The sequence below is a fragment of the Lissotriton helveticus genome, chromosome 4_1, assembly GCF_964261635.1.
Source record: "Lissotriton helveticus chromosome 4_1, aLisHel1.1, whole genome shotgun sequence".
In the NCBI taxonomy this organism is placed as follows: Eukaryota; Metazoa; Chordata; class Amphibia; order Caudata; family Salamandridae; genus Lissotriton; species Lissotriton helveticus.
In genome coordinates, this window is record NC_136063.1 from 955,806,069 (window position 1) to 955,830,125 (window position 24,057).

General features: G+C 42.8%; 1 protein-coding gene across 2 annotated transcripts in view; it reads left to right on the top strand.

The window, feature by feature from the left end:
* Positions 1 to 24,057, top strand: part of ATP9B (ATPase phospholipid transporting 9B) — a 2,445,811-nt gene that overhangs the window by 2,176,515 nt on the left and 245,239 nt on the right. For both annotated transcript variants that reach the window (XM_078687568.1, XM_078687569.1), the window contains exon 16: positions 4,841 to 5,002. In XM_078687568.1, the coding sequence (XP_078543694.1) occupies positions 4,841 to 5,002 (162 nt within the window). The remainder of the gene's footprint in view (positions 1 to 4,840; positions 5,003 to 24,057) is intronic.

The following is a 24,057-nucleotide window of genomic DNA, read 5'->3' on the forward strand; positions in this document are numbered from 1 at the left end:
GCACCTGCTGAACGTCTGTGTGGGGTATGGGCCTGGATGAAATAATATTATTAAAACCAAATGAACAGTTGAAAGATAGCATTACTTAATAACACAGAGTAAATAAAATGAGTCTGCAATGACTGAAAGTGAAAGGGACCCTTAAACCAAGTACAGTACACATAGCTGCTGAATGTAAATGACAGGCAGTCAATAGACACCCGGGGAGCAAGAGATGGGCATACAACCTCAGCAATTCTAGTTAATCTTGCACGTCATCTGCATCTCGAATATTCAAGAAATACAGTTTAATTGTGCCTACTTTTCAAGCTGTCGCAGGCAATCACCCGCCTAATGCATTGAAAGGCCACTGGTTTTTTTTTAAGTTGCCTGGTGAATAAAATACAAAGAAAGCTGATGTCATGAATACATTTAATCCTGGCGCACGTGCATCTACCCAGGGTATATTTTTCCAAATTAAGTTCACCTGGATTTACAGAAGAAAAAGATTTAATATTGAACATGGTAAAGCCGAACTTCAGATCCAGGTTAATTTGAAATATTCCTGCAGATACTTAAAGAACTTGCTAAGTATGCCGGCTTTGATTAAACAGGCTAGTAGTGCTACTACCTTAGAACTCAAGTACTGGTTCAGCACACTGCTTCTAGCACTATCGTTCATTGTACAGTGGTAGAATTGTGACAACTATCCCTGATGTTGACTGTCCAATTCTGCTTGAAGTGACTATGAGTGCTAGTTGTTTCCCTCTTTAAATAAGCCTGGCTATGTGTGAATGTTTCTCAATAGAGCTGAGTGTGATACAAACCAGAGAGCATAAACCCATTTTGACTTGAACTTGTGTTGGTCGCCTAGTATTAAACTACTTTTATATTATTGCGTGACCCCTTTAGATGTGTCCTCAAAATTCACCTGACCGCACACAATTGGCCTTCCTGGCCTGGTGGTCACCCTAAGTCACAAATGAGGACCTGCCCATGCTTCTGCTCTGGCCATGGGCAGTGTAACAATTCTATGGATTATTTTCATCCATGCACCTTAATGAAGATCCCGAGGCGACGTCTGTTAACCACTTGCCTTTCCGGTGGCTGGTACTGTTGAGGGTTGTGAGGCGTGACCAGTGTTGGAGGAGGTGGCGGTGCCACTCCATCTTCATGCGTGAAGCATCTGTGCAAAAGCTCTGAGAGGCTTAAGCAGGCGTCACCATAATATTTTATCATCTACCTGGGCATGGTCTTGAGTTGTGCCCTTGTTCCAAAAATGAAAACCGGAGCATTCCTCCCAAAAGCGTTTGCTTAGTTCGTTGTCGATTGTGTTACTCCCTTTGGAGCGGGTGGGAGGAGGGCGGGAAGGGCTACAGATATGCTAGAAATGGGATTAAAGTGTCCTCGGTCTCCTCGTTAGCTCTGGTAGGCCGTCGCTGCTTCACTCAGCTGTGATGTATTCTTAATGTCTGACTGATCATATGCGCACTCTTTTCGTGATGTATTTTTCACTGTTAATGGCTTATACACATATTACTTTTCCTCAACCCCGCACCTTTCCACACTGTGCCCTACTTCATCGTTTATTTAAAAACTCCTTGATTTTACCAGCAATTAACACTCGACTTTACCCGTATATGTAGGTGAATGTATGCATGTGTGTGCACTTCCAAAGTGCAAACCTACGCGTGAAGCCACCGAGCGCAGTGAAAGGACAGGGCTTGGATACAAGGGGGAGGGGTAGAAGTACCTCGTGCTGTTGCAAGGCGTGGCAGCCTGCTCCTGTCGCAGCTGGAAGCGAGGGAGGTTCCCTCGTGGGGTGCATCGACATCTGGAAATTTGTTTAGCAGCAGAGCAGATGCAATTACTGTATAACCGCAGGCATGCTGCCTTTATGAATCAGATTATATTTTGTTGAGTGCTGCCTGCTTTGTTTCCCAGCAATCCAACAAGTTGAAAAACTATGCTGACAAACACGGCCCAATCAATTTTGATTGATCTCCGTGATCCACAATAATCTTTTAGCTGTCCCAGAAGATTTACCATGCATTGACATGGCTGAAGTAAATGGTGAGCCTTTTATTGCTAGGCCAACGTAACAGAGCGCCCAACTTTATGATCTGGAGCCTTTTAATCATTCATCGTCTTACACAACCACATATTTTCCATATTTTGAACACTTATAGCAGCACCAATAGTTTCACAAAATTGTAATATGCTGATTAGGTAATCACATCATTCTGTAATCTTGCGTGTTAATTTTCCTTGTAAAGAGCAATTTTGTGGTATAATTGTCAACACAAATATTGCCTTGTGAATGCTTTGTTGGCTGATCTCAAAGAGGCGGGCCCTGCGTCATCGTAGTGCAAATTAAGAACACACCTTTGCTTATTACAGTTAGACAGCCGTAGAAGCATCCTGGTGGTTGCAATAGAACGATTGTGTACAAAGAGGTAGAACGAATAATTTAAGGAAATAAACATCCATTGTGCAGTGGCATAGCAAGACTGCCATGGGCCCTTAATGCAAGCGAAGCAATGAACCCATTGTCCATCAGTTGCTTAGTAGAACACCGCCATAATTGAGGTGTGAATGGCCTCTTGATTCCAAAGGCAGTCACGGCCAGCATGACTCGTGGGTCGGGGGCCACGTGGGGGGGAATTTAATATTTTTTAAGAAAACGTACCTTCCAGGGTCCCGCGCCATTTTAGCTCCTGGCTGGGTCCTGTGCAACAGGAAGCAGGCAACCTCCCTCCCCTTCCCTAAGCCAATCACAACGCTGCAATGGCAGCGTTGCAATTGGTGGGGATGACGCCCAGCCAGGCGCCTATGAGGAGGCCATTTTCTCCATGTAGGCTGCATGCAGCCTAAATGGAGGCAAGGGAGAGTGCGCATGACTGGTTTGCTCGGCCCCAGTGGGCCGACCAAACAGTCAGGGCCTGCAGCATTGGGCTAGCCACTCCTCCCCTGCCCTCCAGCAGAACCGCCCATCCACCCGCCCCCAACTAAACCCTTCTGCTTTCTCACAGTGCGAGAAGCAGAAACATAAATTGGTAGTTTTACCATTTTCTGTTTCCGCTTCTCGCACTGCAAGAAATCAGTGGGGCAACGCTTCTCCCCCCTAATGGAGGAGCGGCCCCTGTCCAAAGGGCCCATGTGCACCCTGAAATTGTTGTAGTGATGATCACTGTGCTACCACACTCAGCCATCGTGGTGGCAACAATGTCCTATAATATGGAAGGAACATTCAGGATTGGGACGAACGGCCTTATGTACAAAGTGTTTTAATGGCTGCAAACCCTCGGTTTAAGTAAATCTGAGGGGTTGTGACCGCTAAAATACTTTTTGAAATGTACTAAACCCAAAAAGTTGTCAGAATCCTTACATGGGTTTAGGAAACAATAAGGAGCGATTATTTGTAAGGGACGTGTTTAGGGCATTCCTTTGCAATACCGATTCCTTATGGTATGTATAAGTGTTTTGTAACCAAAATCCGACAGTTAGAGCTTGTAATATGTGAACCTGACTTTTCTGAAGGTAGCAATCTATTTCCAGTTTCATAGAGAACAGAGACTACAAACATTCTGATTCTTGCTTACTGCAATGCAACCTACCAATAATGAACGGGTATAAAGAGACTGAAGGAATACCAGGCAACCAAATGCCTCATAATGGAGGACCTGGGATGCAACTTCAGATGGATGCTATTTTACACTCACCTAAAATCAGTCATGTTTATCTTGGTGTACAAGAAAGAGTGAACCAGCCATGTCACCCTCTCTGGCCTTTATTGTTATTTTTTAAACTCCTTCTTCAGACCATCGAGGCAACCATGGGCCTCCTTGCTGTTTAAAGCTATTATGGCCTGCCCACGTTTTCAGTGGCACCACTCATTGCTTCTAACGTTTTTATGCATCCACTGTTTTATCACCGATCTGGTTATACTGGCTTATGATCCCATCCACGCCGCTCGTCTCTCTCCACCTGTCCCAGTCTGTCCTACCAATCTGAGCTTAGAGCCTTCATAATAAACGTTTATGTTTACAAATGTTCTAAATAAAATAAATGTACTACTTTGTGTTTTCTGATTTAAATCCAACCTGATTTGCTGGTTTTGCCTTTTTGTCCCTCTACGATCAGAATCTTGCTAAAAATGATCATTGGTCATGTTCACACTGAAAAGTATTACAGCAGTAGTATGTTAGAATATTGTATGTAGAAATATAATTTGACACAAATTTGGTGTGCTAAATATTGTTTACAAACATACCCCACTAGGTGTAATTTTTTTATTATTAACTCTAAAGGGATGATTGCATTTGTCAGACGAAAGTCTGTTACATTACAGCTGTTGTACTGTCTGGTTTTGTTCTTTTTCTAAGTTTAGAACTGTACATATATCACATTCCCGTCACACTGTGCTCATCCATGGGGTTTCTCTGTTAAATCCACTGAGTATTGAACCAGTCAAAGTGCAATGTGTTCATGCGGTGAAGTGTACTTAAGAAACCAAGACAGACAAAATCAGACTAGGGAGGAAGGCTGCATTTCATTATATGCGATTCCAGTAATTGAAACCTCTTCTCTACAGAATCTATAAGAAATCATATTAAACAACCTTAATTGTAATCTGGAAAGTATTGCTACGTATTGATGTTTAATGTCATTTTAATTGGACAGAAAAAAGCGTATGTGCCACAGCTGGGTGCTCTACACAGTATGCAACATTTTCCTGGTTTATTAACAAGCTGCTTGACCTTTAACCTAAGAGCCCGTTATTTGGCAGCTGCGTGGTTTGCACAAGGGCGTCGTTGACCTTTAGCACTTCAACATGTCTTCTGTTTTGTGTTTTCTGTAGGTGGCTCTGGTACAGTGGACAGAGAGCGTCGGGCTGACTCTGGTTTGTAGGGACCTGACCTCCATGCAGCTGAAGACGCCTGGTGGGCAGATTTTGACGTACCTCATTCTTCAGATATTCCCCTTCACTTCTGAAAGCAAGCGCATGGGCATTATAGTGAGGGTAAGCTCAATAGCTCACAGCCGTGGTTGGATGAAACTCGATTAATTCTTTGGTTTCACTGGATGATTTTTTTTCTAAAAAGGAGGGGGTGTAAATCGCTTCTTTACCTTAGGTATGAAACGTGTATTTTACAGTGGACAGGTGTAAATCGCTTTAAAGTCATGTGAGAGGTTACTTCTAGCGTATTTGCTGTCACCGTGTTGGGACTTCATTGTACTGTAATACAAACAAGTATCAGGATGGTATTGTTGGTATGAGTCAATTTAATGGTTCTCATTTTATCAATTTTACAAAGATGGATGTTGGGTATTTCCGCCAGGTCTCAAATTCACTGCAGCAAGTTGCTCACACATTTTTCATCGCGCAGTTTATCACTTTTGCCAGAGAATGGTGTTCTGAGCAATTTCATTTTCATAATCATACACTCTTAATTTTAATGAATACTGCAGCCTTGTTACCTTGAACCCCTTCTCTGCCCTCCAGCAGGACCCAGAAGGTTTGTGTTAGCAGTTCTCCATCATCAGCACCAGATTACTCTTTTGCTGCTCCAGCTGCAAGTCCATAAGACACTAACTTTGAATGAAGAACAAGCACGTAACGTCTCCCCCTTCACAGAATCCACTCCTCACACAGGCAGGATTTTGTGCACGTTGAGATTCTTGATAATTTATTATTTCTCACAAATTCAGAGTGACATCTCCTCTGAACCATAAACCTTAAACCTTCCTCAGTTGCAGGTTTTAGATGTCAAGCGAGGACCCAAACTCTTCATGTCTATGGTGACTGGTGTCTTAAGTATGTGTCAGCCTCCTGTGTTCTCTGCCCTCCTACGATCTCTCAGCTCTACCGCACCCATAAACTAGGAGAGAAAATTAGTTTGAACTACTTACTCTAAATTGAACTCTGGTTCTCACATGAGGAGCCGTTCACCGAGATCCCCTCCTCGGAATCAGTGTCACCACCTCAGGGAGCAGTGATGCTCCTCCTTTTTGTGCTGAAGTAATCATAGATAAGGATCTAGGATGAGCCCACTGACTCCCCATCCTCTGTGGCAGTGCCTATATTTCAGAAACTGGCTAAATGTATCTTCAAGAGAATAACACAAATTGTCAGACCTTATCCAGATTTAATGAAGTTTTAGGTTTCGACTTAGAATCCCTTAAATTTCCAGAGTGTTGTCGTCTGGGGCAAGAAAATGGCAGTGAAGCAAACATCTTGCACTAACCTGAGCTTTCTGAAATAGAATATATTTTAGACCTACTGAATGCCAGTGAAAAAGATAACTTGGGAAAGAAAGGAACTTCCTACACACAAGGGTCCGGTTCTAGAACTTCTACACCTTATTGCTCATGCCAAATCCAACTTCTTCACTGACTTTCTTGTGGCCAAGCAAGCCTCTGCATCAAAAAATAATCCCTAGCACACGTTTTAAATTCAAATAACACAAGTGTGTGATGTATTTCAACATATGATGCAACAATGAACAGAAGGAAAATATTCTTTCTTCTCTGCTGGTCACTTTATTCATTATAAGTATTCCCATAAGTTCTCAACAGCCAACAAATGTTTAGTCGTAACTGGGAAACTGTCCCACGACTTTCTCAAGGCTGTCTAATTATAAAAGAAGACACAAAGAAAACTAAATGTATACTGGGACTTCCACATTGGTCCCTATTTAAATACAAGACTCTCCATACTTTAATAATGACTGGAAAGTCACCAAAATTAGTGAGTCTCATGCTAATGGTGGGTTAAGATCAGAAAAGAAAACCAAAATAACAAACCAAATGGTATTTAACACATAAGTACCTCTGTTAAACAGTAGGTCTATGAACCTAATAACAATGGAGAGACCAAGTACGTGCTTGTTAGGTATAGCCGGTGCTGTGTTCTTGGTGTACCGCTCGTAGTTGTATTTCCAAGTTGTGAAAGAAGTGTGTAACTCCGGGTGCATAAATTATATACCTCCGAAGTTTTCCTTATAAAAGTCCAAAATCCCGTGAGATCGTGAAAAGTGAAGTTTTTAAACCAAAATTACGAACAGATTTGTAAGGAGCATGTATAAATACCTAATTCTTGTAAGTATGTATATCCTGAAACCAAGCAAAAGGAATATTTGTCACTCATTCATATCTTGGTATTTAGAACCAAAAAGTTCGACTGTTGTGTTGGACTTACCTTAAATGAGGTGATAATTCCAACCCGCATTGGGTTTCCATAAGGGTGGCGTCCTTTGTGGGTATTCTGATGTTTCTGTTTTTTTAGTCTTGTTGTTTAGACATTCTTTAATGCTGGAAAAATATATTAAAATCAGCTAAGTAAACCCTGTTTTAATCTATGTTCCCTATTAATAAATTATATTATTATATTAAATTAAATTATATTTATTAACAGCAGCAACATGTCTATTTATAACATTTAGAAATAAGGTTTGTTGAAAGTCCCAACCATTATGGGTCCATACATCTCAACCAAATTAGATAGACCAGGCTTCAAATGATCAAAACCAAAGTGTAGTCTGTATTGAAGATCAATACTACGCAGGGTTTAACTAGCGCATAAATATAGTTCATAACAATGTATGTATGTACAATGTATGTACCACTTGTTTAGTCTTGTATGCTTAAGTACCTTCTGCGCCCGTCTATGGTATAATTCAAATAGGATGGCATTACTATGACATAATGCTGTTCTGATTATTAGAAAGGGATTAATGTTGTTCATAGATTAAATTTAGTTGCTGCCATATTTATAGAAATTAAGGGCGTCCTTGAGTGTTCTAAACTGGTCATTGGTCCAGGTGAAAATCAAAGTCACAATAAAGTAGTGATTGCTATTGGAGTCCTATTAGCTCATAATAAATTAGTGAAAGTATCGTGCAACATAGTCCCAACTTGTCTCTCCATTCATTAGAGTCAGTACAAATATACACGACTGACAATCCCATCTAATGTATTTGTTAAGTAAAAATCAATTAGTATACAACAGTTTGAGCAATGTGTAAGGAAGGTTGATATCTATCAGATGTTTGGCATAGATTACATTCCGATGTTATGATCAACATATCCTGAAACATTTCAAAATCATTACAATACAGCTTGTTGTATAAGCAAGAGAAATTTGATATATGCATTCCCCAATCATTGTCTTTTATCAACATTATGGCCTTGCTTGTTGGACAGTTTGAACAATTAATAACATATCCCTTTATATGTATCTAGGGGTATGGTTTGGTCTATACATTGTTAGCCTAAGTGCATAAGTTTGTTAGGCAAACATCTGTGTCTACGTATTGCTTGTAGAGTAATGGGGTATGTTGGTTGGTATTTACATTCCAGCCCCTAGAATGTTCTTGGCTGTGTCCTTATCTGTGTTTGTCACTCCCTGGATCTGCGTGTTTATCGTCCCTGAGTTATGTTTGTCTCTTTATCACAGATTTCATTGCCCAGGAAATAGTGAAGTTCCTGGTCAATATTTAAACCCTGTTCCACACTTCGTAGTTTCAAAATCCAATTTGCCTCCCTGCGTCTTAGTGCCAGTTCCCTAGTCCCCCCTCTTGGGTGTCTGGGGACATGTTCCATTCCATAAAACTCAAAACCCCGGTTGGTTGTTTGAGCTGGGCAGATCGACATGTGTGCAGCAAGAGGGTATCTCATGTCTCCCTGTTTGACTGCACTTATGTGTTCGCTTATCCTCTCGCTCAGTGTTCTGATTGTGCTCCCTATGTATCTTTTATTGCATTTACACTCTTGCATATACTACAAATTTAGTGAGGCAACTGATGTTGGTGTAGATTCGGTATTTGATTCCTCCTGGTCCCTCAAATTCATAATCCATTACTACGCAATTACTATTCTAACTCCGCTGGGGCGTTACTTTGGGGAATGCATTGTAATGGATTATGCGATGTAAAAAATGTGTTGTAATGACACGCGTTGTAACGATGTTTCCCTATCAAAATATATGTTCAGTGAGGTAGTTGGCTGAATATGATAAGAAAAAATCCAGAAATTGACTGAAAAAAGCAAACCGTAAAGTGAGGTTATAGTTAGGTATGGTAATAAGTTCTTACCCTAGGTTTAAAACCCTAGACATTTGACTTTAAATACCATAGGTTAAAGTGGTGTTATAGTTAGACCTTGTAATGATATAAATACTATTGTTTTAAAACGAAAAAAGCTGAAATTCACCAGTTATAGTTTACTGAGCTAATCTTAACTTGCACCCTCGCCATGCACTCCTTATGACATTCTATATTACATCACTCATGAAATGTTAAATGACATCATTGATGACATAACTGATGACATTGTATGCGCTTTCACAGAAAACTCACTAATTATTTACTAGCGTCTAGTTGCAGGAGCCAGGTCATGTGAGTGACTACAGACAGCGACAAAAGAACTAAAATTCTAAATCAAAACTCCATAAGACAAGGGTTCAACTTCAAACAAAAAAGGTTTATTTTAATTTTAGTCATTACAGAAGGCAACAGATGTTTATTTAATCAGATAATTCAATGATTTATAATAAGAAAGAGGTTTCAATATTGAGTCGACTTCCACAATAAATCAATCGAGTTTATCAAGGCTAGTCTAAGTATAGAATGAGATAACAGTTTGACATGGGGACTGCTCAGTATGAAAACAAGAAAGGTCTGGCCCCCATCACCGAAAGGGCTTTTTTTATAGGGTTACAAACATGATGTGAAACGAGGGAATAAAAACAATAAATGCATTTTTGTTAGAATTATGATACATTAACTTAAACACTTCTAGAGATGCCTTCCACATGCTTATTTAATAGTAACCCTTACCTAAAAACAAGGGAATTACACTATATATTTGCACGTATTCAAGGCCTGGTTATGTGAACTTAAAATGACAACTATTGAAACATTATGTTGATTAACATATCTACTCTAAAAATGCCCCCCCCGGTGATTTTGTAAGATAATCACTAAATTACTAAACACTGTTCAATATCAATACATCCATTAGTTTTGTGTAGTCCAAAACTCTCTCCTGGCTCTCAAGCAATAGTGATTTTTGAATGTGGAAAATGGAACTCACAGAAACTCTATGATTAAGTCCTTCACCCTAATATTTTTCTACGCCATCTTCCCCCTAAAACAAGAAACAAAATAAACACACATGCAAGTAAACAAACAAGCAACAAAATAAAACAACACAAATCTTTTACAAAGTGAACACAAATAATAAAAAAAGATAAAAACAAATAGTATTTCTACAAATATTTGTTAACTACAACATTGTGTTTCCAATCCAAATCCACCCATCCTGCAGCATCACATCACCCAGATATAGCTAAATAACTCCTAGAGGTTTGCTCAACTTTAAATTATTGTGAGATTGTCCAGATAACCACAACCTAATCACCAACAGCCACTCTCCCATTAGTCACACGTTTGCCCGGCATCTTAAATAATCTTTCTTTGCACCTGCTTGTTTTTTTCATTTAACAGCGCTTTTTTTAAATCCCAATTCATCCAGTCCATTTCATTTTTACCACCCTATTTTCTCATCCAGAAAGGATTCACACTAGTATTGGGCTGTCTTCTACGGAAGAACTCAGAAGCTGTTAGACCGGTGGTGGCATGGAGAGAAAATCTATAGGCTTTGACTCTTACCTAGATTTCCCCTCCTCAATCTCTACCACATACCCTAGAAATCTGCATTCCTTCTTTTAATGTCCTGTTAAATTTATCTATTATTCCATTTGTCTGAGGATGACATAGCAAACATTTTTTATGCCTAATACGTCTTTGTTTAAAGAAGTTTTCCATTCTTCATGAAGTAAATTAAACACCATTATCAGTCAGGATGACACAAGGTTACTTTCTTTACTGAAAATTATTTGCAATAACTTCATTGCAGAAGCTGTAGTAATTTACATCACCACTGCTATCTCTGGCCAACTAGAGAACAAATCCACCATCACAAGCAAAAAAAAGGAATTAGAACCCATTGTTATTGGTCCCAGAATGTCCAATGCCACTTCTTTCCAGGGTCCCCTTGGAAGATCTCTACACACCTTAGGTGGTGTTCTTACTATCTTTATCTTGTCACTTTGAGAGCATTCAAACCTGCTCAATTTGAATGTCCATTGCCAGCCATCCGCAGTCACTAGGCAACCTCTCTTTGGTCATACTCATTCCCAGATGTCCAATATGAGCTAATCTATCAACTGTCTTCTGAAATTCCCTGGAAGAATCAACCGTGAACATCTCAAAATCAAACCATCACTTACTGACAATTTATTATACACTTTACTGAATGCTTTCACTTCATCACAGGAGTGTTTCCACACTTTCCCCTTCAGAAGCTATTTCCGAACCTTAGCAAGAGCATCATCTTTATTCAATTCTTCCTTCCATTCTTGTTCTAAGATGCAACCCTCAGTGATCTTACACACTTTGACTTCTTCATCCATCCACCAATCAATCCTCATGTACGTCAGTAACATTTATTTTATCTATCAGCCTTGACAGACAATCAGCTGCTCTATTAAAGACACCAGGGATATGCTTTACATTGAAAAGAAATTCATGAAAGGCCACCACCCATTTACAAATGCGACTAGAAACCGAATCCAAACCTTTTTTCATAAAGCTTTCACATTAATGTTTCTCATCCGAATACACATCAAATTTCTGTCCCCATAAACATTTCTTGAATTTTTCTATAGCCCAATAAACAGCAAGAGCTTTCTTTTTAAATGTCAAATATTTGGACTCTGACCCCCTCAGTGAAGCAGAAGCAAAAGTGATTGTCACATTTTCTCCATCTCTTTTAGAATCTCTCCAATACCTTTATCACTAGCATCAGTGGAAACTGAAGAAGACAAACCTGGAATAAAATTGCTTACATTTTGAGCCCCTTTCAGACTCACCTTGATACCCTTGAATTCTTTCTCACATTGCTCATTTTGCTAAAAAAAACCAGCTCCTTTCTTTAGTAGACCACACAGTGCATTTGTTCTACTGACAAAGTTTGAAATAAAGCAAGAATAAAATTATGCCATTTCTAAAAATGTTGCATATCCTCTTTTTTTCTGGTCTTGACAAATTCTGTTTAGTATCAACTAAATCTTCCTTTGGTTTAACTCCTGTAACAGAGATAACGTTTCCTAAATCGTGTATCTCTTCCTGGGCAATAGTACATTTTTTTAGCTTTCAGCGTTACACCACTCTCACTTAAAATGGCAAGTTCTTTCTTAACTCTTTCCACATGGCACTCTACATTATTACCTTAAATTAGAATGTCATACTGAAAATACAGGACGCCACCCATGTTTCTAAAGATTCTAGTCATAAGCCTTTGGAACACTAAAGCAGCAGAGCACACACCAAAGGGCATACGATTAAACCTGTAAGAGCCAAATGGTTTTATGAATGAAGTGAGAGTCTTAGATTGTTCTGTAAGCTTAGCATGATGGTAGGCAGAAGTGAGATCTAAGGTGGTAAAAAAATGTAGCTCCTCTAAGAGCTCACACAATCTCTGAAATGTTTTGGAGAGGAAACATCCTCAACTGTTTGTTTATTATGTTTCTGCAGAGTCTAATCTCATTATTAGGTTTGCGAACTTCCATGATTAAAAATAACTATTCCGTTGGCATCCACCTGCACTTTTCCCGTTAAGTCTTGTCAAAAATATCATCAGATAATAATATTAATTTTGCACCAGAATCCATCATCATTTCTACTTCAATGCAGTTGACAAATACTATATCAGATGGATTACTCTTATCCTCACTGATTCCATTAACAGTATCAGTAACATGTAAGAGATAAGGTTCACTGTGTTCACCAATAGTGAACATTTATTTAACATACTCGTTTTGTTTATGCACCTTATCATAAGTTTTTGGATTACTTTTACAGCATTTTCCAAAATGCCTCTTTTACCCACACATTTTGCAGGTACATTTGATAGTGGGGCAGTCTTTACTATTAGCCCAGTGGTCTATATTACGACATCTAAAACAAGGACCCTTACTCTGCATGTTTCTGTTCTTAGAATCTGGATTAAATTTAGCTCAATTTGTTTAGCAATTAGCAACACTTCACTCAGCTTAGAATCACTTTTCAACCACAACTGTTCCGTCACGTTATTATCTTTACATATCAACATGAATTAGCATCATCCCTTTCCTTGTCAGAGAGATTAAGATGGTTCTCAAATAACTTTTGTCCCTTTGATCCCAGGCAATGCAGAAGCAAAAAAGCTTTTGTTCAGCAGAACAATTAGAACCACACATTTTTAAATAATTGTTGAATACTTTATGGCATTTAGACCATTTCAACAGTCTTTCCTGGTGTCGACAATTAAAATGGCGGAGGTAAAATATTCTGCATAGTAGAATACTAGAAATTAGCCACCAACACTAAAACTGGGAGACACTTAAACTAAAGTAAAAAATAAAAACATATATATAGTATACGATCTAATACCCGAGAGGACCCAAAAGCACTGGTACTCAACCCAGTACCCGAGTTTTCCTAATTTCTCTTGAAAGAAAGGATTATCTGCAGGTAAAACATTTTTTTGTTGTAGCCAGTAGGCAGCAGTGTAGTATAACTGTACTGTAGTACCAAGTGAAAAGAGATGAACAATAATCATTAAGTAAAGAGGGATGTCACTTCTGTGGCCAGAAACAGTTGGAGCTTTGAATACTCAAAACTATGCAGAAGACAGGTGGTCTTAATAAGGCGAGGCACTCTTTATAGCAGTGTAGGCAGTGAGCTCCTCTTGGTTTGTTAGATCCTGTAATGCGAAAAATGAGCCAAAGTATCACACGTGAGTGCCTGTACACTTGTACAGTGCTAGTGATGCATGTGAGTGTTCAATGCTGGCTATAGCGTGCACAGACAGGACGAAGTATGAGGAACAATCGTGCACAAGAGAAGCTCAGCACACAGGTAACAGTTGAGAGAAAATGAATGCCACAAGCTACACTGTTGAACAACTAAGAAGATACACTGGTAAGAGGTAAATAAAATATGAATGCAAAAAACTATGTAGAGTCACACTGTCTTTCACACTACAAAAAAGGTGAAAATAAGGTGAAAATAACAGGGAGAAGCATATTGTCATAAAAACAAGAACAGTACCTAGAAAGCTGCAGAGTAGAAGTCATTTTTCATTAGGCAAATAAAAATCTACTCTCAATGGAAATCAGGTAAATTCCAGTGACTTTCATAAACTTTGAAGTACGTTGAAGTCCAAAGGTAGGCAAACAGACATCCACTGGTCATCGCCAAACTGTAGTAGGTACACACCTAAAAAAATCCACGACTCTGAGGAATGTTGAACACAAGTTGTTGAGAAAGGACTGCAACCTCATACTCCGAGCTCTTTCTCCGCACTCTCTCCCAACTTTCAAGCAATAACGATTCTAGTATAGAATGTGGAGAAAGGAACTCACAGAAACTCTATGACTAAGTCCCTCAACCTAGTAAAATGTTTTAATTCATCACCAAATTCTTAAGATTGTTCTATCCCAATTCATCCATTAGTTTTTTTCGTCTTCGGAGTTTATTTCTGTAAGGCTTTCATTCGGTCATAGACGTCTGCCTTGAAGTTGACCATCTCAATCTCCTCCTGTTTCATTTCTCTTGTTGTTATCATCTTCTTTCCACAATCACAACTAAACACTCTTTTAAAATAAACAACTTCTATAATTAAAGACGTAAGTCACCACCATTTACAAATCATTCATATATTGTTCTAATGCCTTCTATTAGCTTACTATAAATCAATAACCAATTGTCTCACAAACACCAGTCTCTCCCAAGAATTTAGTTTCATTCAAAATATCAGTTATAATTTTAATGTATTTAATAATTATTATACTCTTATTAGGTATGTAAGTACATCACTGCTGAGCTTTTATTACATGACGCACACCACCTTTTCTTGCAAGCAAAATATCCAACGCAACACGATTATGGTTAATCATTGCACTAATAGCTATCATTTCTTCATTAATTTTATTTAATGCACTGCAGTATTAGTAGCCAGACAATCCACTAAAGTAGAACATTTTCTTATAATTCACATTATTTAAGGTTGCGCCAATCGGGGGAATCAACATTCCAAATATATCCATTAGAACTTGTCCCAAACAACGCTTCATTCTCTTAAAACTCACTTCACTCATTTCATCCACACTATTGGTATGGTATATATGGGGAAACACTAATGCTAGGTAGGAGGCAGTTCTTAATTTGAGTCAGTGGTTTCCGGTGCTGAACACCAGCACTTAATTGGTTTCCGGTGCTCGTCACCGGCATTTGAGTGTCCAAACCGCACTTAGGACAGTCTGTCACATGGTGGCGATGCTCATCTAATTACGAGATGAGCAGAACAATGGTTGGTTGTTGTCCCAAGGGGGCCGGGGTACCAGGGTCTTCCCTTAAGATAGTCTGACTGACAGGGGGTTTAGGAGTAAACAGAAACACTGGCTCCTTGAGCAAGGGTTTAAGTGAGGGTTTTATTGGGATATAAGTCTTTCTTTGTAAGGTAGCTGCTCGGTCCCTGGAATGAGCTGCGGGATCAGAGGGAATGATAGCTTGCTCCAGCTTGCTTTATTCTCCCAGGGATGGCGACGGGTACTGGTGGGCTCCGGTATGGGGACGTCTCTCCCCCTGCTCTCCTCAGCTCCGGTGCAGGAAAGAAAGAAAAACCGGATCAGGTGACTGGTAGGACCACTGTGCTTTTTGTCAGGACCGGGGGTGAGGGGAACCAGTGACAGTGCTGCTTAAGGCTTCTATGTACAGTCTGTGAGGAAAGAGTGTACGTGAAGGGGAAGGATGGGGAAGCTTTACAGGGGGGCTTTACAAATTTACACACGGGCCTGGTTCTTCCGCCCCACCCAGCCCGCCACACGCCCCCGTACCTCTTGAAGCCACACTCCTCCCGTGGGAATGTGGTGGAGCGAAGCGCGGAAACGTTGGCCTCCTGGCTTCTGGACCCCAGTCTCTTCTTCCTCCTCCGTATCCTCAAGGTCTCGTCGTTCTCCTACTCCGACTCCTGCTCCAGACTCCTCCTGGGAAACGCCGTTCGTCGCCTCTCTCCTACTTCCTCCTTTTGACGTTCCGACGCTGCTGAGGGGCGTGGTCTCTTCCTCGTTGTCCGGACAGTTAAAGGGGCCGCGTGTGTGGATATCAGCCGGCCAGCCCGACTCCGGCTCTTCTGTCCAAGTGCATTCTGGTAGCTGTTGGGAAAAGGGGCAAGGTGAGAGGGGGGTGGCGGACCACCAGTCTGTTGTTGTATTCGTGTCCTGTCCGCCCACCCTGTCACAGTTATGAATACAATATACAGTAAAAATTACTAATATCTGCTTGTCTAGCCATTCCTTTAGCTTTGGGGACCTGAAATAATCTGAAGTGTCACACTTGCAGGCGAGAGAGATGTTTAGTAGTTGTTTTGGCAGCGATCACAGAGGCAATTGGTGGTGTAAGCTGCAGTGACCTTCTGCTCAGGGCTGTTGCATGTATTATTACTGGTATCAAGAACCCATCAAGTTATTAGGAATGTTAAAATAAGATGTTTTTCCACAAATGTGGGAAATACCTTTGAATATAGGATCATTGCCTAACTTGAAATCTCTTCAAATTATACAATTATAACTAATCTCACTTATCCCAACCTTAACAAAAGCATCTATTTCTTTGTTTCTCACGCATTATAAATACAACTTTTTTTATTGCACATTTTATTTCTGAAAATGCTCCTCAACCTGTACTTTCGCTTGAATTTTTCTTGCTTCCTCAACATTGATAGCAGCTCTCAGTCTATTGTCATTATATCCGCTTATAAAATTATAGTCCACATCCGTCAATTTGCACACATTTATGTATTTATTTATTTATTTAGACTTATAGAGCGCCTTATCACCCAGGGGTCTCTAAGCACTTGTCCAGAACCACATACTAGCTGGAACCACATGCGTTTCATCACCAATAATGTTAGAATTATGAAATAAAATGGGTCTAATATTTCCATTATTAATATTGAAAATCCTATCTTCTAACATGTTATCAATAGAAAAATTATAATTCATGATCTTTTCTTCGAAAAGTCTTCTCCCATCAATTTGGACAAGTAAATACTACAATCTAAATCACAGAACAAAGGAAGGTATAAATACATTTGCCTTCTGAAACTAAAGAAGGTAGATTGGTGCAGATGTAGCAGATTGTTACATTCATAACTGATCTATATTTATCTAACAGGTTAACATATGAATTTTCCTTATATCTATTATTTAAAGTGTCTCTATATCGAATAGTTTATCTCTAACATTATTATCATGTAATTTAGCATTTGATTTGATTGAGGCACACCCAGCAGGCAAATGTAAACTCAACAAGATCCTTATTGGTATTATTAAACATATCACAAATATATCTTTAACACAAAGCAAAATTTCTCTTTACTTGAAGCCATCTTTCTAAAAAGAAACTATTGAAAACAAAATCAAAATTGAGATTTCTATGCGGCGCTGTACGCATCAAGGGGGTCTGCTTCAGAGGAACGTATTCTGGATTATCTGACGCATATACAACTGCCTGGACTGACGAACACGCACCGGGAGTTCCTAGTTAGGCCGTTTGAGAGGGAGGAAGTAGTATTGGCTCTCTCTTCCTTGAAGGCTGGAAGTGCGCCTGGCAGAGATGGATTTCCAGCATCTTTTTATAAGACATTTTCAGAGATTCTTATTCCCAAATTGTTGACCCTGGTTGCAGAGATAGCAGAGGCGGCAGTGATGCCACCCTCGATGAGAGAAGCTATTATTGTGTCTATTCTTGAGCCTAGGAAGCCTCCAATGATTGCTCTTCCTATAGACCACTATCACTACTTAATGTAGACACAACGATATTTCCTAAGATTGTGGCCAACCGATTGAGTCCGTTGTTGCCTACGTTGGTGGCCCCGGAGCAGGCAGGGTTTGTGCCTAATCGAAATCTGACTTACAATCTCCGAACGGTTTTTGCGGCTTTTCAACACACGAGGCAGAATGTCCCTGCGGTTGCGGTCTTCCTCGATATGGAAAAGGCCTTTGATTCTGTTGAATGGCCTTTCCTTCGCCTAGTATTGAGAAGGATGGGAGTGGGAGACCTCTTCATACAACTTTTAGATACGCTGTATGCTTCTCCGGTGGCCAGGGTGCGCATGGGCTCCATCACGACTGAACCCTTCCCAGTGGAACGCGGTACTCGACAGGGATGTCCGCTGTCGCCTCTGTTGTACGCCCTGGTGGCGGAGCCACTGGCATGTGCGCTGAGAGAATACCATAGTCATCGCGGTCTCGGTTTCTCTACGTATAAATGAATCGTGTCCACATATGCGGATGATACTTTACTGTATGTGCGGCACCCAGAAGACAATCTCTCGACTGTGCTACGGGAGGTAGTTTTATTCAGTTCATTATCCGGGATACATGTAAATTGGAGCAAGACTATAATGTTTCCCCTTACCCCCGCGACAGCAAGGGTGGATTCGGACTACCCCATACAGTGGACCACTGAGGCGGTCCGATACCTGGGCGTTAAACTGCACACGGATGCTGACGTTGTGCTTAGGGAAAACTATGGCGTTGCCATCTCTAAGTTGGAGGAGAATATCGACAAGTGGATAGCACTGCCCTTGTCACTGATAGGGCGAATTTCATTGCTAAAAATGATCGTGCTTCCACGCTTTTTATTCTTTTTTAGTAATATCCCCATGGTCTTGTCGGGTGTATTTTTTCATCAGCTTCATGCTCTGGTACTCCGTTTGGTCTGGGCTGGGAAAATGCCCAGGGTTGCCTGGAAAATTCTCATACGATCGTATGAAGACGGGGGGCTTAATGCCCCCGACTTTGAATTATATTACAGGGCTGCGCAAGGGGCACACGCGTACGGATGGATACTGGTCCTGTTCCGCTACCAGCTTTATTGTCCCGATCTAGAGATCGACGAACGGGCGTTTTGGACTCCATGAACGGGGTAACTCATGCATGGTTTCATCTTATGGATGCTCAAGCCTGCTCGCTGTTATATGCCCCCGAGGCGAAAATAGAGTGGTGTTCGTGGCTTGCCCCTTGTAGGGACAGAGCGGTGATAGCGGCCCTGTCGGATTTGGAAGTCAATACCATGGGAGATCCCTTTGTGTCAGAGAAGGCCTGTACATGGGAGGATCTTCATCCGAGGCAGGGCGCTGGGACTTTGTTGCTTCCACGCTTTCAGTTTAATCGGGTTTGCCATGCACTGCGCGGATTGCTAGGCGAGGACATGTCGGAGCCTCCCAAAGTTTTGGCGTATGATTATGTCATTACTGTGCTTTTAAATAGTTGTTAGTGCTGGACCCAACTGTTCACCCCCCGGGGACCCCAGCAAACACTCTTAGCCGGAGTAGGTGAGAAATTGTTGCCTTCTCATTGACTCCCAGCGGTAACTCTGGGATTGTCATGCCAGGCGCTTGGGGGCTGCTGAGGTGGGTGGCCTGGCCTGGCCGGCAGGATGAGACAGTTGCTGCAGGCAGAAGCTGGTCTGCTGGTGCCAGGTCCAGAAAGCCTAAAACCAATATCCTCTGCCCAGCATGACCCTCCTCTATTGTGGCGCTGTGGGAGAGAAGGATAGCCCGGTTTACAGGAAAGGGGCCATGATCGGCAGTGGCCCTGTGAAAAAAAAAAGTTGCCATCACAGCCTTATAATCTGAAATTATCTCCTGCAGTCTTGACTAACAACAATTTATTGTTTCTCATATCTGATAGAGACTTCTAGCTGTAGATTCCTTACTTTTGGATTTCCCAGGCGTCAGGCTAGATCCGGAAACATTTGCTGAGCAATACCCCTTGCACGCTACGTCGGGTGGCTCCATTCGGCTCCGCGTGACGGCGATAGCGTCGGTTATGACGTCGCGGTACCTATATAGCTGCCACCCAGGTGCGTGGACATCAGTTTTTTTATTTCCGCACCAGTTAAGCGCTGATCCGGGAAGAGCTACCTCTCTGCCGCTTTTTGGCAGGTTTTTTTCTCGACTTTTGTTGATATTTTTGAGTACGACTTTGTGTGCGAGGGATGTCCAGTAGAAAGACAGGGTTTAAATCATGCGGAACTAGTTCCCATATGATGTCGGTTACCGATCCCCACTGCCTATGTCTGTGGTATCTTGAACGCGAACACGATTCGTAGTCGTGTTCGGACTGTCGGACGATGGCCCCGTAGACCTTGAGGCAGCGGTTGATGAAGTTGCTTGCGGCCCGGCAGTCGACACTGTTGAGCGAGACTCCAAGGAGGTCACGTTCCCGTTTGAAGAAGAGGAGGTCACGGGATCGCTAATGGAGCCCTAAGTCCTCTTCCTCCCATTCAAGATCACCTGGACACTAGGGGAAGACTTCGACTTCACCTCAACTGGCGTCCGTCGTCGAGAGAGGTGAGGAGCACCGACACTCTAAGCACGTTTCTGTGGAGCCTGAGTCGACTTTGCGCCTCCCACCCTTTCCGGGAGCCGGAGCGACTCCTGCTCAAATGAAAGATTTTTATGAGGCCCCATCGGGTTTGATGCCGTCTGATTTGACCATGGTGCCGGTGGGGCCTCAAGGTCCGATTCCAGATCCGGTTCAACGTCGGTTGTGCCAGAGCGACCTCACCTGGCTGCGAACCTGAAGTCGGTGCAGGCGACGTCGCCTGTACCGTTCAGCGGCGCAAGTCGCATCCTCATCCCCACCGACACAGAGCCGGAATGGTGTAGAACGGCGCCAATGCTGACGTCGGCGTGGTTTGGATACGACCCATTCGCTGGGCAGGTCGATTTCAACGAGGTTGGCCTTAAGGCGCCACACCTGGCTTGTAAAACTGGCTTCTCGGGAGATGTCCAAGCCAATTTGATGGACATGCCCTTTGATGGAACCCGCCTTTTTTGGAGAAAAGGCAGACTCGGTCCTGGTCAGGTTTAAGGACTCTCGAGCTACGGCCACATCCTTGGGCCTCTCCTCCACTCCTCGTGGCCAGTCTTTCTTTCGCCCCTTTTGCGGCAACTGAAGGAGTTTCCAGCTGTGTCAGCCCTATCACAGCCACCGTCCTGCACAGACTTGGACATGGACGCGGTACATTCCGTCCGCGGAATGGATGCCAGAAGTCGTCGACCACACTGCCCCCAGTAGCCGCAACCTCCAAGCACTCCTAGGCTGATTCTGCAGGACCACACTACTCTAGTGGGTGGGAGAATTCGTCATCATCTCTCCCACTGGAGATCAATAACAACGGACAAGGGGGTCTTGCAAATCGTCCAGGAGAACTATTCTCTTCCTTTCCTTTCTTTTCCTCCTCCTATTCCGCCAACTCGGGAATGACCGGCGGAGAATCATTTGAAGCTGCTCCAAGAGGACGTTACACGTCTTTAGGCCAAAGGAGCTATAAAAAGGGTCCCAGCTTCAGAAGTAGGTGGTGGCTGTTATTCCCGCTATTTTCTGATTCCGAAGAAGAACAAGGGGCTTCGGCCCATTTTAGAACTTCGGACTGTCAATCTCTTGCTCAAAAAGGAGAAATTCAAAATGCTTACATAGGCTCAGGTCTTGTCTGCCCTAGACCAAGGAGACTGGATGGTGGTGTTGGACGTGCAGGATGCATATTTTCACATTCCCATCCTGCTGGGCCACATGCGTTACCTGCGGTTCAAGGTAGGGCACAAGCACTTTCAGTTTACCATGTTCCCCTTCAGTCCTACCAGTGCCCCAAGGTGATTGCAGTGGTTGCAGCTCATCTGCGCAGGATAGGGGTTTCAGTCTTCCCGTACCTAGACGACTGGCTGTTGAAGGTGTCCTAGCCCCAGGCAGTCATCTCTCACCTTCAGACTACGGCGGACCTCCTGCATTTACTGCGATTCTCTATAAACGTGCCAAAGTCACACCTGACTCCTCAGATGCTCCCTTTCATTGGGCCTGTTCTGGACACAGTGCAGTTTCGGACCTATCCTCCCGAGCAGCGAATCCAGGATATTCAGGTTATGATTCCTATATTTCCGCCTCTATCCTGGATTTCAGAGAGGTTGACTCTGAGGCTGTTGGTTTTTATGGCCTCCTGCATCTTGTTGGTAAGACACAACAGGTGGCTTATTCGGGCTCTGCAGTGGGACTTGAAGTTCCAATGGGCACAGCATCTGGGAAATCTCACTGACGTGGTTCAGATCTCATAAGGAACTGCGAAGGATCTGCAGTGGTGGTTATTGAACCGCGATTGGGTCAATGGCAGACCTCTCTCCCGTCCCCAACCAGATTTCACAGCTGTGGACGGATGCGTCTCTTCTGGGATGGGGCGGCCACATGGGAGAGGTGGAGATCAGGGGTTACTGGTCTCCGGCGGAGACAAGGCTCCACATAAACTTGTTGGAGCTCCGAGCGATTCGTTTGGCATTGAAAGCATTTCTTCCCACTATCAAGGGGAAGTTAGTGCAGGTGTTCAGAGACAACACCACCATCATGTGGTACTGCAACAAGCAAGGTGGGTGGGTTTGTAGATCCTTTGTCGAGTGGCCTTGCGTCTCTAGACATGGCTGGAACAGCAGGGCATAACTTTGGTGGTTCAACACTTGGCAGGTTCTCTGAACGCCAGGGCGCACAATCTCAGCCGTTGATGCCTTCAGGATCAGTTGGAGGTGGCGCAAGGTCTCTTTCAGCAGTGGGGAGAACCTTGGTTAGATTTGTTCGGCTCCGAAGAGAACGCGCAATGTCCGCAGTACGGCGTGCTGGAGTTTCCAAGGCAGCTATCGCTCAGCGACGGGTTTCATAGCGAGTGGAGCTCAGGCCTTTTGTACGCCTTTCCGCCCATACCATTCCTTCCGAGGGTTCTGAAGAAGATCAGGAGCGACCGGGCCCAAGTCATCCTTGTGGCGCTGGACTGGGCATGTGTGTTCATCCTCCGATCAGGCTGCCCCTTCGGGAGGATCTGTCACAGCAGCAGGGGAGAGTTCTCCACCCGAACCTGCCAACTCTGCGCCTCCATGCATGGAGATTGAGCGGCGGTAGTTGATGGCCTTTGACCTTTCTCCCAAAGTCTTTAATGTTATTCTGGTGGCCAGGCGGCCCTCCATTAAGTCAGTATACGCCTGCCGTTGGCAGAAATGTGTGTTATGCTGTACAGAAAGGTCCATTGGCCCACTTTCTGCTACTCTTTCTACTGTCCTTTTTATTCATTCTAACCCTTGCCCAGCAGGGCTCTGCCTTGGGAACTCTCAAGGGTTAACTTTCTGCTCTGTCTGATTTTTTGCAGCTGCCAGACCAGCCTTCTCTCTTTAAATCTCCTATTGTAAATAGTTCTCTAAAAGAGCTGGCTCATTTATTTCCACCCACACCCTTTATTATGCCGCAATGGGGCCTTAATTTGGTCCTCACTTACCTGATGTGTGCTCCTTTCGAGCCTCTACACAATTGTCCCCTCCGGCTGTTGTCAATCAAAACAGCCTTTTTAGTGGCGATTACATTGGCCCGGAGGGTGAGTGAATTGCAGGCGTTACCCAGCTCGCCTCCTTATCTTATGTCCTTTCCTGACAAAGTGGTTCTTCGCATCAGTGCATCATTTTTACCTAAGGTTGTGACCCCATTTCATGTGGGCTAATCCATTACTTTGCCCATCTTCTTTGCTCCCCCACATCCCACTAAGGAAGAGAAGCTTCTCCACTGGATGGACCCAAAAAGAGCATTGTCGTTCTACCTTGACTGCACAAAAGAGTTCCGGGTGGATGACCAACTCTTTGTGGGGTATGTGGGAGCAAAGAAGGGAAAGGCAGTGCAGAAAAGAACCATCTCTCGCTGGGTTGTTCTCTTCATTAAATTCTGTTATGCCTTAGCAAAGAAGCAGCCCCCTGAGGGATTAAGGGCCCATTTCACCAGGGGAAAGGCTGTGCCTTGGCCAGGGGTGTCTCAGTCCAAGACAGGCAGCGACGTGGGCATCACTGCACATGTTCGCAAAACATTATTGCCTTGATGGTCACTTGCGCAGGGACGGGCATTTTGCCCGTTCCGTCCAGAAAGACTTTTTAGTCTAGGTC